Source organism: Hyla sarda, chromosome 4, assembly GCF_029499605.1.
Source record: "Hyla sarda isolate aHylSar1 chromosome 4, aHylSar1.hap1, whole genome shotgun sequence".
Taxonomy (NCBI): domain Eukaryota; kingdom Metazoa; phylum Chordata; class Amphibia; order Anura; family Hylidae; genus Hyla; species Hyla sarda.
In genome coordinates, this window is record NC_079192.1 from 297,488,962 (window position 1) to 297,508,629 (window position 19,668).

The following is a 19,668-nucleotide window of genomic DNA, read 5'->3' on the forward strand; positions in this document are numbered from 1 at the left end:
TATTCACGCAGCCTTGGCTCTCTCCTTTGTTGGAGGAGTCTATGTAATCTTGTATGGCTGGCGACAGCTGTTCTGGCCACTGTCTGTTGTTCGGGTACTACCATTGCTTTTCTCCTCCCTCGGCGTGTTCTTCCTTCCCTTTTGTCTGTGTCAGTTGTACTGCACTGACTCCATAGTCTTCTGGAGGAACCTTCCTGTGCCCAGAACCTGAGAGTCCCAGCTGGGTTCCCCTTTGTTTCCCCCTACATTCCCGTTCTGGTGGGACATTTTCTTCGGAATGCTCTGGTCTGCTTGGGCCCCTGGGGTCCAAGTCCGGTTTATCTCCTTGGGTTTTTGCGGACTTTTGTTTTCCTTACTCTTCAGAGGTTCATCTTCCAGGTGACTCTGACCTCTCCAGTTTCCATGTCTGTCTCTCCGGTATCCGGGATGCCCCCTTTTCAGGGAATTCTGCTCCTTTCTCCTTCGGAGTCCATGTCCTCCCAAATTAGAGGGCGTTCAGGTCATCTGGATTATACCAGCCCAGCTATTGTTGCCTTCTGGGTGCTCATGGTGGGCCCCTGGGACAGGGTTTTTTTTGGCTCTGCAGCTGTTCAGGTCTTTGTTCTCATGCACCAGACCTTTCCAGAGCAGATTTCCTTCCCCCCCCCCCCCTCCGGTGGTTTCTGGTCTCCACCTCCTGTGCTCGTCTTCTGCTCAGGCGTACACTGATCTCGCTGCTGGGTTCCTGGGAGTTGTTTCCTATCTGCTTCCGGCCCATCTGGCTTCCTGGTCAACTGTTTCTTGTCTCTCTTTATATGGCCTGGGTGTCTTGAGTCTCTACAGAGGACAGTCCCTTCCTTTGGTGTCCTAGTCCATCTCCATGGACAAGGATTCTTCCGGGAGCTCCATTTCTGGGCCTAGTTTGTCTCTAACCTGGGGGCTCATCCGCTGGCCTTGTGGATGCATGAGTTCGGTCTCTGGACTGATTCCCTTTCTCTGTTGGTTGTTTTTCCCACCCTAGGGGACTGCTTTGGTATGTCCCATCAGTAAGGTGTCCCTCCAATGAAGAGCGACCGAGAAAAGGCTTTTTAAAAAAAAAAAAAAAATTTGTTTTTGTTCTCTCCGTCAAATCTCTTTCTCGTAGCCTCCATTGGGGGACACCGCACCCACCCATTTCTTCATCTTTTTTTGCTGTTTTATTTTCTGGTTCTTAGGTTGTTTATCCGGGATTCCTTTCTTGGGTCCTTCGGACATATCTTTGTTGGCTTCTCCTACTGCTTTGTGACAAAACTGGTTACCTCACTGCAGGTGGGCGGGTTTATCCTGCCAGAGAGGAGCTAACTTTTTTTTCCTAGTGTCAGCGCCTTCTAGTGGCAAGAGCATGTCCCCCAATGAAGGCTATGAGAAAGAGATTTTACGTTGAGTACAAAAAAATCTTTTAATGGAGGACTAAACCAGTCCATGTATGCTTTCATTGATTTAAATGCACCTGAGCAATTGATGTACAAAAGAGAAGAGACACTCATAAGGCAACAGGGTTTCAGACTTGTGTACATTTACACATGGATTACAAACGCCTATAGACGTTGTGCGAGCATAGGCACAACTCTTGTAGCACGTCGGGTTGGTAGGATTCTGGCTGCTGCTAAAATCCAGAAGCCTAGTTCTGGTCCCAATCAAAGTCAGGGTAGAAATGGTGCAAACAAGGTCAACATGACCTCTCAGTTGGTATTGAAAATTTCATAATATTCACCATTACAAACCCAATATGAAGTTACCACTGAACAGCAGATTCAGCCTGAAAGCACTTTTATTAGAAATGAACACTCTTTTGCAAGATCTCTCATACATTGCAGCTGGTCCTATGGTGTCCCAACAGTGAAACTGTCTAAGATCATAAGCCCTTCTAACAAAAAGTAAAATATCTAAAGAGGACAGTTATTTTTAATTCTGCAGATGTGTTGTGTTTTTATGAGAAAAAATGAGTTCACAATTAACCAATGTTTTATCATTACAGATTTTTGATGTGGAAAGCAGTGATCTTGTGTTTGAGCTTGAAGCATTGCAGAACAGCATTATACTGTATTGTGACTTCTGTACAACAAATCAGATTGTAGCAATGGCACTGTCACATTATGTTGTCCAGGTAATTTATATGTTCTGTCCTTTTTTTCTTGTATAAAATTTGTGATGTTCCCTAAAAAAAACTACATTCAATTCTACTTTCTTGCATCACATATATGTATGAATTGCTTATCGGTGTATATAAATGACCATATACTGCTTTAGTGTAGGGTCACACATACTGTATATGAAGTGTATTTCACACTGCGTAGCAGGAAACATACTAAGTACCTGGCAGCAGCCCTGTGCGTTCAGTGGGGTTTGGAGGCGGGCCCTCGCGCCACAGTCATGCCCCCATGCTGGTCCCGCAGGTAGCCTTATATGTCTGCTCACAGGAGAATACTCTGCGTATTTCCCGCTGCGCAGTGGGAAATATTCTGCATATACGCCACGTGTAACCCTACATTCCGAATCCAGATAGGACACGATATGTGTGAATGCACCCTTAGGATATGACGTGTACACAATCTTCTGCTGATTTAAATTGCGATCAGTCGTTTAGTTTACATTGAAATCTGCAGCTTTAAATCTTCAGCATGAAATATGTGCAGGATACTTTACATGTATTTGTAGTGTATTGAATAATTTTTAAAGGAAACCTGTCACCAGTGTCACCTGCACTAACCAGTGGTACTGGCTGGTGGTGCGGGTGACACTGATTAAAATGATGCCTACCACAAGCGGATCCTTTGCTCCGTTATTCTTCTTTTTTGTGATTATGCTAATTAGCAGCTTGCTGCACGGGTGGGGTAATTATCTCTTCCTCGGGCACATTGATGTCATTGCTGTTCGTTCAGCACTCGCCTTATAAATATTTATATCATCCCTCTCAATGAGTGGGCCTGCATGCCTCCAGGCCTGGTAAGGGAAGCCCTGTGACTTCATTACTGACATCACAGACTTCCCTAGCATTCACTATGAATGCTGAAGCAGAGCAGCGAGTCATGATCACTGTGAGTGATGGTTTAGTGGCTGGGAACTGATTTTTTCGCTTCAATGTCACAGTAGAATGCAGAGCTGTCAAATTCACCCGCATTAACACTCTGCAGGCTCAAGGACCAGCCCGTATATTTACTTGGGGCAGTCATGATGGAGTTAAAATAATTTTGCATTTTAAATACTAACTGACATAATGTTATGGGCATCATAGACCTTTTGCACATGCGTATATCTTGCAGCAGCTTTGTAGTGGCTCTCTAAGGCTGCTTTCACACTATAAAATTCATCCGTTTTTAAAGATCCGTTTGATGTTCCGTTATGAAGACCCTGAAAATCGACCATTAAATGTCCGTTAGAAAATCCCATACGTCCGTTAGAAAATTCCATTATAGTCTATGGGATTTTTACATTATCCGTTTTAAACAGTATGGGATTTTCTAACGGATCTTTAATGGCCGATTTTCAGGGTTTTCATAACGGAACATCAAACGGATCTTTAAAACGGATGAATTTTAGAGTGTGAAAGCAGCCTAATCAGAGAGAAGAGAGAATGCCATTAGTAGGTCGTGCCCTTCTGAGATCAGGCTATGGATAGGCTATGGATAGCAAGCCATTAATATAGTGCCCTAGCTATCAGTTCTCTGGAGCTTCTAACAGTACATCTGTTCTGTGCCCAGAGGCAGAAGGCTTGAAAATCCCTGAATTTCACAGTTATCACTCATTATGGTTGTGTGCTTGGCTAACTACCTAGCCAATCCTGTAATTTTGTCATAGCAACAAGGTCACAGAAGTGAGTGTAGTAATGAAGACACAGAATATGTATATTCTTATGTACTTTAAAGTGGTACTCTGGCCCTAAGACCTCTTATCCCCCTATCCAAAGGATAGGGGGATAAGATGTCTGATCATCTGATGTCTGATAGTTTGATCATGGCCGCCTGCCCCCTCCCACAGGCTTGCATTGAAGGTGCGGGGCGTGACGTCACATGGGGACGGAGTTGTGACGTCATGATACTCCGGCCCCATAGTCTTGAGGCTTCAGACTCGGAGCCTCAAGCGCTGCATGCAGATGAGACAGGTGGGTGCTGCATGAGAGATTGCAGGGGTCTCCAGCGGCTGGACCCCCGTGATCAGACATCTTATTCCCGATCCTTTGGATAGGGGATAAGATGTCTTAGGGCCGGAGTACCCCTTTAACACAGCACAGCCATTATACCTTTAGTCATTATACATTTGATAACTATAGTGTAAAGTATGCATGATGCTAGAATTGACTATATAGAGAAGTAGGAAACACAATTGTACTTGAATAGAGCAGTTATAGGTGCACCTTGCATTCAGCATCTACAAGGTTATCTAACCTAAACAATATGCCTCTTGTCACATGCTTGAATTTTATTGTTCACATTCCATTACTGCTGAAAACAACTTTCCTGTGTGTCCTTTATCTTTCTAGCTGTGGGATATAGACTCTAATACAAAAATAGCTGACTTCAATGCACATTTAAGTTGGGTCCACTGTGTCAAATTCTCTCCAGAAGGGTCTTCATTCTTGACGTCCTCAGATGACCAGACAGTTAAGGTATGGTTTATCGTTTTATATTAAAATGTTTATCGTTTTCAGTATATGTAATAAACCTTATTTAATATGGTAACTTGATTAATATCTTATATAAAATAACATTTTATTTTCAGTTGAGTTGAATCCAGACATGGTGCAAATATATTTCAAAAGAATAGATATTAGACTGTTGAGTGTCTGATCTCTGGGATTTGTACTGATCTCCAGAACCTTATTACTCTTGATGACTTTTTATGTGTACAGCTGAAAGTGTAGGAGTCCTATGTATAGGAGCATATATAGTCCACTACACTTTTTTTTTTTTTTGTCCTATATTGACATAAAACAGGCCAAACATAGTCACATGTAGACTTTTGATGGCTGTATGGTCATAAAGTGATGTAAATAGGGTCCAAAGACTTTAATGAAGGAGTTTAAATGTAACATTGATTTCCCTGATCCTTCTAGTTGCACCATACTAGTACAAGTAGATATACCCTAAGGTATACTAATACAGCGGGTAATTATCAGCCATTGGTGATGTGCCACTGACGAGTGATGGCAGCAAGGGGCATGATTACCAAGTTGTGCAGTAGGCTTAGTAAACAAGCGTTGATCTTTTTGAGATTGATCTTTGAGATCTTTTGTTGATAAAAGACCACCTAATAGTGCTCTTTGTGTGCTGCTGGCTGTACACTGTGAGATTTGTAGTGTTTTTTTTTTTTGTGTGTGTGTGTCAAATTAGGATTTTCTATAGGGTATGGAGGTTTAAAGGACTGAACAAGAACACCTCCCAGTTGTCTCCTTCTGACAGAGTGCATTTATGATCACCGCTCAATCCAAACTTCTCTGCATCAGGGAGAGGAGGGTTAACACCCCCATTTTAATTAGTGTTCATATATTACCTATCCTATGGATGGATAATGCTTTCCATGGGATAACCTCTTTCATACATATGTTTTATACAACATATGTATCTGCGCTCATATTGTGCATATACAAACCAGTAGACACAGTATTGGGAAAGTTTATTGCACAGCTATAGTATTACACTAAATATTGTGTGCTGTCTAGTGACACCCCAATTACCAGTGCAGGCCGTAAAATATGAACTCCAATCTAATATTTAAAAAACCAAGAGAACACAACGGAGTCATTTCAAAAAAAGAGTATGTGCCAAACATGCACCAATTTTATTATTTCCGTAGAAGACAAGACAGTGCACAAATAAAAACATGTATATGCGAGAAAGAGGAATACAACAATAGATGGTGAGATCACCGGCTCTGCACAGGAAAAGGTCAAGGTACATAAATTATTTTAATGGGGTATATCCCAATTTAAGTATAGGAAATATATGCGTATAAAAAAGATGGCATAAAGCACATCTACAATAGAAATATGTAACTATTGCACATCAGTAAATATTGCACATGACAAATTTAAATAACTCATATACAGAGCTTGACAATGTAAACATATAGGGAAAGTGCAATGTGCATAGAACAACCACCTACAGAGGCAGGATCAAGGGATACAGACGTAATGGCAGCGTGTAAACAAAGTACAGTATACTGGCAGAGGACAGAGATAGCACCACTCCAACGTACTTTCGGTACGTCGCCTTCGTCTTGTGCAATATTTACTGATGTGCAATAGTTACATATATCTATTGTGCTTTAGGCCATCTTTTTTTATACGCATATATTTCTTATACTTAAATTGGGATATACCCCATTATAATAATTTATGTACCTTGACCTTTTCCTGTGCAGAGCCGGTGATATCACAATCTATTGTTGTATTCCTCTTTCTCGCATATACATGTTTTTTATTTGTGCACTGTCTTGTCTTCTACGTAAATAATACAATTTGTGCATGTTTGGCACATACTCTTTTTTTGAAATGACTCATATTGTGCATAGTACATGTAAACATACCTAAATTACTGGCTTTACCTGGGCTGAAAGATATGTAGTTTTTAGTGGGTATGTGTTAAACTAGTATTCCTTATGGATTAGTTGGATTATGGGGTTATAAGATTTTCTATAATAGGCTACTATAATGTTTGAAGAATTCTATAGAGCTTTTTATATGTTACATTTATATAAAATATTCTGTGGAAAGGAAGTGCCTTGCAATTAGGTCACATCTATAAAAATACCCCATAATAAATGACATTTTGTTTATCTTCTAAAAATAGATTTGGGAAACAAGCAAAGTGTGCAAGCCCTCAGGCACAATCCTAAAGCGTGAATTTGATGTGGTGTTCAGTGGAGGTAAAGTGACTGTTCTGGCACCTGATAAGGATGATCGGTTACTGGTGAGTAGATTATTAAAAATACAATACACTATAGAAACATTTAAACAAGACATTTTTTGAAAAAATAAATACATTTAAAATAAATTACTTGGAAGCTCTGAACATAATGCCACATCATTCCACCCCCAACTCTCATTCACCCCATTTGCCATATTATTATTCCTCAGTCTGATTTCCCCTGTGCCATTTTAAATATAGGTGATAGCATAAAAATTAGATGTATATGGTCAAGATTAGGTACTGAGTAACATATAAAAAAAAAAAATTTGTTTTGGGATCTGACAGGTACGCTTTAATGAAGTAAAAATAGTATATTTCCTTATTTTCAAGATCTTTGCTCATTATTGTATTTAAAAATGCATATATCAAATTTAACATTTAAGTCTATGGCAAACAGATAAGCTTTTAATGTCTTCAGTTTGCACACAGTTTTTAAAATCAGTTTTTGAACTGTTATTATGTCTGAGCATGCTCAAAGCAGCGGACTCCGGCAGTACTGCGGGTCTACCACCACTACTCCCCTCATAGAACAGACTCGTTTGATGAAAGTAGTAGTTCCCCCAGCTGTGGTAGTCTGAGAGCAGCTGGGGAGACTACAGTAGTGCTTGTACTATTACCCCATCATGGAACAGAATCTGTTCCATGTTGGGAGTAGTAGTACAGTGGCTGAGGGATTCATCGCACACTGATTGATCACACAGTGATTTTATTTTATAGACATGATTTTATAGATTTCTTTGTTGCAGTTGCTACAGCATAACCAGCCATCCGCTTCCCTGGGATACAGAGAACAGCAACGGACATAGAGAAAGAGCCGTCCGGCATTGCCACTGCAATAAACCCATGCTGCTGTTTTCTGTATAGAGAGCCAGCCGTCTGGGGAATGCTGCACAGTGCCGCCCGCTGTCATGGTAGCTGTAGTAGGAGGGACGACTCCTGCCGGGAAAGCAGGCGGCATTGTGCATTCCCCGGCCAGCCGGCTGGCTCTCTATAAAATCAAAGTTCGGCCCACACTGCTGCTGAACTAAACCCCTGCTGTGGTTCTCTGTAGCCCAGGGAGGCAGATGGCTGGTTGTGCTGTAGTGACTGCAACAATGAAATCTATAAAATCGTCTATAAAATAAAATCATGGATCACCACTCAGATTAAAGACCCTGCCAAGACCCGTGAACGGCCGCCTGCTTCCCTAGTTAATAGCTTGTGATCGCATCAGGTCTCAGGTCTGATACCTGGTGCGATCAATTCCTCAGCCCATGTACTTCTACCCCCAACATGGAACAGACTGTTCCATGATGGGGGTAGTAGTACGAGCACTACTGTAGTCTCACCAGCCGACCTGCAGACTCCCACAGCCGAGGAACTACTATTGGAATATAGTCTGTTCCATTAAGGGGAGTACTCCTGGCTGTGGCATCTGGCATCAGTTTGCATCCGTTTGTAGTATGGTCCGTTTGGGCAGCATTGACGGGAAAATCTGGATGGGAGACAACGGCCATGTGAACCTAGCCTTAAAGGAAATCTGCAGTGATAAACACTTATCCCCTATCCACAGGATAGGGGATAAGTGTTTGATCGCGATGGGGTCTGAACCCTGGAACCCCCCACGATCTCCCGCACGGGGCCACGGCTTTGCCGCGGCTCTGCCATGCAGGAGAAGCAGACACGCCTTCTCCATGTAGTTCTATGAGAGAGGCTGGGATGCAGCATTCGTGCCTCCCCGCCACTCCCATAGAGCTGTATGGGACGGGGGCGTACCGTTGACCTCAGTGCGGTCGACACTTTGCGCATTAGCCAGTGCCCAGCCCGACAATGCCGGGGCCCCTTTTAGGAGATCGCGGGGGTCCCAGCAGTCAGACCCCCCCTGCTATCAAACACTTATCCCCCTGTGAATAGGGGATAAGTGTTCTATCACTGCAGATGTCCTTTAACCCCTTTACTCTTTAGCCTGCTTTGACCTTAAAGGGGTACTTCACTGGAAAAAATTATCGAAAATTTGTAAATTACTTCTATTTAAAACTCTTAATCCTTCCAGTACTTTATCAGCTGCTGTATAATACAGAGGAAGTTCTTTTCTTTTTGAATTTCCTTTCTGTCTGATCACAAGTGCTCTCTGCTGACACCTCTGTCCATGTCAGGAATTGTCCAGAACAGGAGCAAATGCCCATAGCAAACCTATCCTTCTCTGGACAGTTCCTTACATGGACAGAGGTGTCAGCAGAGGTGAGAGTACTGTGGTCAGACAGGAAGGAAATTAAAAAAAAATAGAACTTCCTGTGGAGCATACAGCGGCTGATAAGTACTGGAATGAGTTAAGATTTTTAAAGAGAAGTAATTTACAAATCTGTTTAACTTTCTGTCACCAGTTGAAGAAAAAGTGTTCCAGCGGAGTACCCCTTTAATGACAAAGGCAAATTTTCTAAATCTGACATGTGTCCACTTATTTGGTAATAACTTTGGAATGCTTTTACTTATGAAAGCGATTCTGAGATTATTTTTTTTTTGTGACATATTGTAATTTTTTATTGATTTAGCGGTTTTTGTAAAAAAAAATAAAAAAATGTTTGCGAAAAATAGCCGCACCTAATAAATTAATTCACATCTACAATGTCTACTTTATGTTCCCATCATTTGATAAACATTATTTTACTGTTTTAGAATGTTAGAGGGTTTCTAAGTTTAGCAGATATATATATATATATATAATATTTTTTTTTTTTTTTTTTTTTTTTCAAGAAAATTTCAAAATCAGATTTTTCAGGGATCAGTTCATTTCTGAAGGGGAATTGAGGGGCCTGTATGTTACCCCCTTATATCACCCCGTTTTAAAAAAACTGCACCCCTTTAAAGTGAGTCAGTTACATTAACCCCTTAAGGACCACAGGTTTTTCCGTTTTTGCACTTTTGTTTTTTCCTCCTCACCTTTTTAAAAATCATAACCCTTTCAATTTTGCTCCTAAAAATCCATATGATAGCTTATTTTTTGTGCCACCAATTCTACTTTGCAGTGACCTCAGTCATTTTACCCAATAATCCACAGTGAAATGGGAAAAAAAAAATCATTGTGCAACGAAAATTTAAGAAAAATCGCCATTTTGTAACTTTTGGGGGGCTTCCGTTTCTACACAGTACATTTTTTGGTAAAAGTGACACCTTTTATTTATTCTGTAAATCCATACGATTAAAATGATACCCTACTTATATAGGTTTGATTCTGTCGTACTTCTGGAAAAAATCATAACTACATGCAGGAAAATTTATACATTTAAAATAGTCATCTTCTGACCCCCTATAACTTTTTTATTTTACAGCGTATAGGGCGGTATGGGGGCTCATTTTTTGCGCTGTGATCTGAAGTTTTTAGCGGTACCATTTTTGTATTGATCAGACTTTTTGATCGCTTTTTATTCATTTTTTCATGATATAAAAAGTGAACAAAAATACGTTATTTTGGGCTTTGGAATTTTTTTGCGCGTACGCCATTGACCGTGCGGTTTAATTATATATTATTATAGAAGTGGGGTTTGTGGAGGGGGGGGGGGGGGGAGGGGTAGTATTATATCATGGGTACTTTTATCAACCACTCCATAGCTTTGAACAGTACCTATTATGCTATGTTCACTGTTTGAGGGACAAGGAAGAGGGGCCATGAAGGTTAGGCATATTTTTTATAGGGGTAAGATGTGATAATGGATTAGCATAATAACAACATATACAATATGATAATGTGGAGGTGGTATAATTTAGAACATAGAAAAATACATTAATTATTAGTTTGTATATGTGATGCTATTGTTTAAGTGATTCTATATCATTGTTATTAATGGATTATGGGTCGTATAAAGGGATTAGAATATACATATGTTCGTATCTCCCCTTTTGTTTACCTACCTGTTGGTGGGGTGCTGAATAGCTCCTCCTTGCAATTATTCCTCACTATAACTATGTGTTGCCCGGTGCGCATGCGCGTGGTTCCGACGTAGCGCGATCTTTCGTTCAGCAGTCAGTATTGGCGGATGTTGTCATTATGACGTACTTCCGCCAATGACGCCGCCCGGAAGTCGTGCGGCGTTCGGACCACTCTCATGCGCCATTGGAGGGCACGCCACATAAAGGGCCATCAGTTCCTCACTCCCATGAGCCTCTTGAGAAAGGGATTGCCCGAAACACGTGTCGAGGTGGTAGGAGCGTGGGGACTTGTTCAGCATGTTACCGACAGGTACAGTACTTGATCTAATTATTATATGATGGCATGCTGATAGGGACTCTGTACATTTTATTGAATCTATATATTGGGTTCCCCACATCCTGCCTTTGTGTGTGTGTGTGGGGGGGCATTTTTAAGGGTGGGTATTTTTTATAGGTTTTTTCTACCTATTGTTATTGATTGTGATTAATAAAGAGATGTTGGTTACATAAATAATTCTTCTGGGCTAATTTTTGTAGGTATATAATTGAGTTTTGGATTAGCCACTAGGCTTGTAGGTAATAAATAAATATATAATATATTTATTATTATTATTATTATTATTATTATTATTATTTATTATTATTATTATTCGGTCATTTACGCACGCGGCGATGCCACATATGTTTATTTTTATTTTCATGTTTTTTTCTGGGAAAAGCGAGGTGATTTGGACTTTTATTAGGGAAAGGGTTAAATCACATTTATTAACTTTTTTTTTATTTTTTACAATTTTTTTTTTTGCACTGTTATAGCTCCCATAGGGGGCTATAACACTGCACAAACTGATCTTACACACTGATCACTGCAAAGCCATAGGTTTGCATTGATCAGTGTTAATGACGGTCGATTGCTCCAAGCCTGAGATGCATGCTTGAGCAATCAATCGCCGAACAGACGCACCGGAGGAAGGTAAGAGGACCTCCGCTCGTGTCCTAGCTGATTGGGACACCGCATTTTCACTGCTGTGGTCCCGATCAGCCCCACTGAGCAGCCAGGAAGCTTTTACTTTCGTCTTCAACTTTGAACGCCGCATCTAAAGGGTTAAAAGCATGCGGCACCTTGATCGCTGCCGCGCGCCGGGTCCGACCCGATATAACACGCGGAGACCCCGTGTTATATCGCGGGAGCTGGCCAAGGACATAAATATACGTCCTTGGTTGTTAAGGGGTTAAGGAAGTTTATTAACCCTTGAGGCGTTTCACAGAAATGAAAGCAAAGTGGAGGCGGAATATTAAAATACCATTTTTTTGCACATTTTTCATTTTAACCCCTTAAGGACGCAGGACGTAAATGTACATCCTGGTGCGGTGGTACTTAACGCACCAGGACGTACATTTACGTCCTGTGCATAACCGCGGACATCGGAGCGATGCCCGTGTCATGCGCGGCTGATCCCGGCTGCTGATCGCAGCCAGGGACCCGCCGGCAATGGCCGACGCCCGCGATCTCGCGGGCGTCCGCCATTAACCCCTCAGGTGCCGGGATCAATACAGATCCCGGCATCTGCGGCAGTGCGCGATTTGAATGAATGATCGGATCGCCCGCAGCGCTGCTGCGGGGATCCGATCATTCAGAACGCCGCACGGAGGTCCCCTCTCCTTCCTCCGTCCGGCTCCCGGCGTCTCCTGCTCTGGTCTGAGATCGAGCAGACCAGAGCAGAAGATGACCGAAAACACTGATCTGTTCTATGTCCTATACATAGAACAGATCAGTATTAGCAATCATGGTATTGCTATGAATAGTCCCCTATGGGGACTATTCAAGTGTAAAAAAAAAAAAAAAAATCCCCTCCCCCAATAAAAAAGTAAAACATCCGTTTTTTCCTATTTTACCCCCAATAAATTTTATAGACATATTTGGTATCGCCGCATGCGTAAATGTCCGAACTATTAAAATAAAATGTTAATGATCCCATACAGTGAACGGCGTGAACGAAAAAAAAAGTACAAAATTGCTACTTTTTTAATACATTTTATTTTAAAAAAAATTATAAAAAATGTATTAAGTTTTTTATATGCAAATGTGGTATCAAAGTACAGATCATGGCGCAAAAAATGAGCCCCCATACCGCCGCTTATACGGAAAAATAAAAAAGTTAGAGGTCATCAAAATAAAGGGATTATAAACTTACTAATTTGGTTAAAAAGTTTTTGATTTTTTTTAAGCGCAACAATAATAGAAAAGTAGGTAATAATGGGTATCATTTTAATCGTATTGACCCTCAGAATAAAGAACACACATCATTTTTACTATAAATTGTACGGCGTGAAAACAAAACCTTCCAAAATTAGCAAAATTGCGTTTTTCGTTTTAATTTCCCCACAAAAATAGTGTTTTTTGGTTGCGCCATACATTTTATGATATAATGAGTGATGTCATTACAAAGGACAACTGGTCGCGCAAAAAACAAGCCCTCATACTAGTCTGTGGATGAAAATATAAAAGAGTTATGATTTTTAGAAGGCGAGGAGGAAAAAATGAAAACGTAAAAATTAAATTGTCTGAGTCCTTAAGGCCAAAATGGGCTGAGTCCTTAAGGGGTTAATCCATTTTTTTTTCTGTAACACAAAGTTGGTGTTTATAAAGAAATACAACTCAAGATTTATTCCCCTAATTCTGACAAACGTAGAAATATCCCATATGTGGCCTTTGTGCGCTACGTGTTTCTCCCACAGGCCTCAGACATCAAATGCTGTGTGAATTTTGGGGCATCCTTTTAGTTTAGGATATTTTGTTGGCATCATATAAAGTTGCAAAGGCCTTGGGGTGAAAAAACATTTTTGGGAGAAAAGTTGAAGCTTTCATATGTACCATTCTGAGGTACATGTGACACTCTGAACATGTTTTATTTAATTTTTTATGAGGTGGTATACATAAAAAAATCTATTCTGCGGTTGTTTGTAAATTTTTTGGTTATACCAAATTTATATACATATATTAGTTCATTTATAGCATAAAAACTATTTGTAAAAAAAAAAATCATGTTTGTAAGTCGCCGTATTCTGTGAGCCGTAATTTTTTTTCACTGACTACTGATATGTTTTGGTTCATTGTCCTGCTGTAAGACCCAAGATTTTGGACGCAAACCCAGCTTTCTGACACTGGGCTGTACAGTGCGACCCAAAATCCGTTGGTAATCCTCAGATTTCATGATGCCTTTTGCACATTCAAAGCACCTAGTGCCAGAGGCAGCAATACAAAAAATATCATTGAACCTTTACCATATTTCACTGTAGGTACTGTGTTCTTTTCTTTGTAGGCCTCATTCCATTTTCAGTAAACGGTAGAATAATGTGCTTTACCAAAAAGCTCCACAAGACGTTTTCCCAGAAGGATTTTGGCTTACTCAAGTTCATTTTGGCTAAATGTAGTCTTGCTTTTTATGTCTGTGTGTCAGCAGTGGGGTCTTCCTGGGTCTCCTGCCATAGCATTTCATTTCATTTAAATGTTGATGGCTAGTTCGCGCTGACACTGATGCTCCCTGAGCCTGCAGGACAGCTTGAATATCTTTGGAACTTGTTTGGGGCTGCTTATACACCATCCGGACTATCCTGCAATTTTGGTTCTCAAGTCCTCTGACAGTTCTCTTCTCCTCTTTCTGTTGTCCATGCTTAGTGTGGCACACAGACAAACAATGCAAAGACTAAGTGACCTTTTCTCCTTTTTATCTGCTTTCAGGTGTCATTTTTATATTGCCCACACCTGTTACTTGCCCCAGGTGAGTTTAAAGGAGCATCACATGCTTGAAACAATCTTATTTTATTCAAAATTTTGAAAGGGTGCCAATAATTTTGCCCAGCCCATTTTTGGAGTTTGGTGTGACATTATGTCCAATTTGCTTTTTTTTTACTCCCTTATATATTATAGTGTGTGTGTATGTATGTATGTATGTATGTATGTATATGTATGTATGTATGTATGTGTATATAGCACCACTGAGAACGTGGTCTCAAATGGCTGGAGGTGCTGAACCCCAAATGCAGTTGTTCAATTGTGCATTTATACTGGGGGAGCAGATCCTGCCCTTGTAATCCCAGGGATGTGGAATTCCTATGCAGTTTCGGGTGCCGGGCAGGTGAATTTTTCCATCCCCTAGCCCGGCTTCGGCCAAGCCGGGCCGGACCTGACAAACGCTGCGGCACTCTGCAGTTTGTATGGAACGGGCTCCTGACTCGTGCTCGCTCCATACTCTGCAGCCCCCGGCTGTGGAAACTTGGGTCCTCCGAAGCAGAGCAGGGGAGATGAGAAGCTGTCTCTCCCCTGCTCTGCCTTCTTTCTGCCATGCAGACGTGCGAGGGGGAGATGAGGCGGCGTGGCTTCTTTCTCCCCGTGCAGACCTGCGTCCTCTGCCCTCGCTCCACACAGCTCTAGCTTCGGAGAGCTGAGGGGAGGAACGATCGCACGTCTGCACGGGGCGCAAGTTTCACACTGCCGCTAATAACTAGCATGCGGCGCTCTGCAGCCTGTATGGAGCGGGCTCAGGACTCCTGCCCGCTCCATACTCTGCAGCCCCTGCAGGCGATCGCCGCTAATAGCCAGCAGCTGGCTATTAACCATTTAGATCGCCGCTGTCAAAGCTAACAGCGGCGTTTAAAGGGACATGTGAATGCTCCCTGGTGGGCTAGTGGGGTGGATCGCCCCCCCGCAGCGTGATCGCGAGTGATTTGTAACCCCATCAAATTTTGCTCGGGGGGGGGGTGCATGTCACATTTAGGAAGCCCCTATGGTGCCAGGACAGCAAAAAAAAACCCACATGGCATACCATTTTGGAAACTAGACCCCTTGAAGAACGTAACAAGGGGTACAGTGAGCATTTACCCCCACTGGTGTCTGTCAGATCTTTGGAACAGTGGGCTGTACAAAATTTTTAATTTGCACAGCCCACTGTTCCAAAGATCTCTCAGACACCAGTGGGGGGTAAATTCTCACTGCACCCCTCATTACATTCAGTGAGGGGTGTAGTTTCCGAAATGGGGTCACGTGTTTTTTTATTATTTTTTTTATTTTTTTTTTTTAGCGTTTGCAAAACCGCTGTAACAATCAGCCACCCCTGTGCAAATCACCTCAAATGTACATGGTGCACTCTCCCTTCTGGGCCTTGTTGTGCGCCCCCAGAGCACTTTGCGCCCACATATGGGGTATCTCTGTAGTCGGGAGAAACTGCATTACAAATTTTGGGGAGCTTTTTTTTTTTCCCTTTTACCTCTTGTCAAAATGAAAAGTATAGGGCAACACCAGCATGTTAGTGTAAAAAAAATATATATTTTTTTTTACACTAACATGCTGGTGTAGACCCCATCTTCACCTTTTCATAAGGTGTGAAAGGAGAAAAAGCCCCTCCAAATTTGTTAAGCAATTTCTCCCGAGTACGGCGATACCCCATATGTGGCCCTAAACTGTTGCCTTGAAATACGACAGGGCTCCGAAGTGAGAGAGCGCCATGCACATTTGAGGCCTGAATTAGGGATTTGCATAGGGGTGGACATAGAGGTTTTCTACGCCAGTGATTCCCAAACAGGGTGCCTCCAGCTGTTGCAAAACTCCCAGCATGCTTGGACAGTCAACGGCTGTCCGGCAATACTGGGAGTTGTTGTTTTGCAACAGCTGGAGGCTCCATTTTGGAAACAGTGGCGTACCAGACGTTTTTAATTTTTATTGGGGAGAGGAGGGGGGCTGTGTAGGGGTATTGTGTATATGTAGTGTTTTTTACTTTTTATTTTATTTTGTGTTAGTGTAATGTTTTTAGGGTACAGTCACACGGGCGGGGGATTACAGCGAGTTGCCTGCAAACTTGCAGCCTGATACTCACTGTAAGCCCCCTGCCCATGTGAATGTACCCTGTACATTCACAGGGGGGGCCTCCAGCTCTTGCAAAACTACAACTCCCAGCATGCTCAGTCTATCAGTGCATGCTGGTAGTTATAGTTTTGCAACAGCTGGAGGCACACGGGTTGGGAAACACTGAGTTAGGAAACAGACAATGTTTCCCAACCAGTGTGCCTCCAGTCGATGCAAAACCACTACTCCCAAACATTCTCAGGCATGCTGGAAGTAATAGTTCGGCAACATCTTTAGAGCCAGATGTTGCCGAACTACAACTCCCAGCATGCTTGGAGTTGTAGTTTTGCAACATCTGGAGGACTACAGTTTGCAGACCACTAATACAGTGGTTCCCAATCTGTGCCCTTCCAGATGTTGCCAAACTACAACTCCTAGTATGCCAAAACTGTCCAGGCATGCTGGGAGTTGTAGTTCTGCAACATCTGAAGGGCCAGATGTTACAGAACTACTCCATGCCTGGACAGTAAGGGCATGCTGAGGATGTGTAGTTTTGCAACATCTGGAAGGGCACAGTGGTCCCAAAACTGTGGACATCCAGATGTTGCAAAACTGCAACTCCCAGCATGCCCGGACGCCAAGGGCTGTCTGGGCATGCTGGGAGTTGTAGTGTAAGGGGACCAGATGGAGCAGTCCAGAACGCTTTACGGCGGTCTGTACTGCTGCAAAGGTCCCGCGCCGCTGCCGAAGATCCACTCACCTGTCGCCTCCGCCGCCGGGATCCGGGTCTTCAGGGACGAGGTAAGTACCGGGGCCGTGCCCCAGCACTCCCCCTTCCCCCTCCGCGTCCTCCGGTCTTCCTCCCGTTCTCTCCGGACTTCCAGGGGCCGGGCAGGGCGATTTCCCTCACGATTTGCGGCGATCGCCGACATGGGGGGCCTACATGGCCCCCCTCGGCGTTTGCCTTGAATGCATGCTGAAAGATTTCAGCAGGCATCCACTTCCGATCTCCGCCCGGTGAGCGTCAGAGACCGGAATGACTGAGGACATATGCATACGTCTTGGGTCCTTAACAGGTTAAGGACCCAGCCAGTTTTATTTTTGCATTTTCATTTTTTCCTCCTAGCCTCCTAAAAAAACAAAACTTTTATATATTCATCCACAGACTAGTATGAGGGCTTATTTTTTGCATGACCAGTTGTCCTTTGTAATGACATCACTCACTTTACCATAAAAATGTATGGGGAAATAAAAAAAAATATACTATTTGTGTGGGAAATTGAAAAGAAAACGGCAATTTTGGAAGGTTTTGTGTTCATGCTGTACAATTTATGGTAGAAATGACGTATCTTTTATTCTGTGGGTCATTACGATTAAAATGATACCCATGATTACATAATTATCTATTATTGTACAGCTTTAAAAAAAAAATCTCAAACTAAATTGTGCGTTTAAAATCCCTCTATTTTTACAACCTAAAACTTTAACTTTTCCGTATAAACGGCGGTATGAGGGCTAATTTTTTGCACCGTGATCTGAACTTTTTTTTTTTCATACCCAATTTGCATATATGAACCTTTTTATTTTTTACATTTTTTATTTTTTTTTGGAATATTATATGACAAAAAAGCAGCAATTCTGAACTTTATTTTATTTTATTTTTTTTTTCAAATTCAAAAAAGGGTTTTATTGAAAGTGATAAAGAAGCATTACAAGCAATAAATGAGTCACAGGATAAACAGACTTATAAAAGAGAAAGGAGTCCGGTGGCCAAGGTAGGCCCAATGGACAGCAGCTAAACAGTGCATAAACACATGACATGTCATATATCGAATAAGAACAGCAAGTGGTAAATTCCACAATAAGTAGTGCAACAAACAGTCAATCAGGAGCAGCATATAACGTCCCAGGCACAAGGGCCAGGGTTATCTAGATAAGTCGGGTATGAGTCCAAATGGGGAACCTGAAATCAACAATAGGTGCGCCAGTGGAAGTACCAAAAAGAAAGAAAGCGAACAGATATAAACGGTGTTGTGTGGGAAACAACAAAAGACAACAGAAAAGGGAAAAGGGCCAAGGAAGGAGGAAAAGGTAAGGGGTCAGGTTCTGAGCAGTAAAAGAGGGGCATACAGACAAGGGTTGGCAAGAAAAGGAGAGGGACTGAGAAGAAGAAAAAAGAGGAAGGGGGGGGAGGGAACGGGGGAGGGGGGGGAGAAAAGGAGCCAGGAACCAGCGGGTGTCACATCAGCATGGATGCAGGGAGTAGAATTGATACGGGAACCCAATGAGAGGGAAATCACAGGGATCTGCATCTCTGGGAGGAACAAAACTGTACCCATGGGAGCCAAGTGGTCTCAACACGCACAGCGTCATCAGGATGAACCGACATCAATTCCTCCATCTGACGTGAGTTGGCAACTTCCGCCATCCATTCGTCCAACGTAGGGGGGTCAACAGACCGCCACTTTCGGGGTATCACTGCTTTCGCGGCCTGAAGGAGGTGCCTCGCCAGAGACTTCTTGTATTTGGCCTGCGCCATGGGGAACATAAACAGTAGGGCAGCAGCAGGAGTGGGGGGGACACAGATCCCAGTGACTTCTTGAACAACCCGGAGGACCGATTGCCAGAAGGGGACGAGTTTGGAGCAGCTCCACCAGATGTGCGTCATGGTACCCTCCTCCACACCGCATCTCCAACACACACTGGGGACCGAGGGATACCAGCGGTGAAGCATCGCTGGGACACGGTACCAGCGAGTGAGAATTTTGTAGCAAGTCTCCTGGGCTTTGGTGGCCACCACCGCCTTATGGGTCAAAAAGAAGCATTTGGCCCAGGCTTCAGGAGAGAACGACATTCCCAGTTCAGCCTCCCAAGCCGTGCAGTAAGCAGGCACAGCATGCGAGCGCTGGGACTGCAAAAGTTCATAAAGAACGGAGATGGAGTGGCGCGGGTACGACGAGGCCAGGCAAAGGCGCTCAAAGGGCCGCGGGTCCCTAT

At 42.7% G+C, this 19,668-nt stretch overlaps 1 protein-coding gene across 4 annotated transcripts in view; it reads left to right on the forward strand.

Moving 5' to 3' along the window:
* Positions 1-19,668, forward strand: part of APAF1 (apoptotic peptidase activating factor 1) — a 127,960-nt gene that overhangs the window by 73,893 nt on the left and 34,399 nt on the right. For all 4 annotated transcript variants that reach the window (XM_056574624.1, XM_056574627.1, XM_056574626.1 and 1 more), the window contains 3 exons: positions 1,997-2,125; positions 4,499-4,624; positions 6,807-6,926. In XM_056574624.1, the coding sequence (XP_056430599.1) occupies positions 1,997-2,125; positions 4,499-4,624; positions 6,807-6,926 (375 nt within the window). The remainder of the gene's footprint in view (positions 1-1,996; positions 2,126-4,498; positions 4,625-6,806; positions 6,927-19,668) is intronic.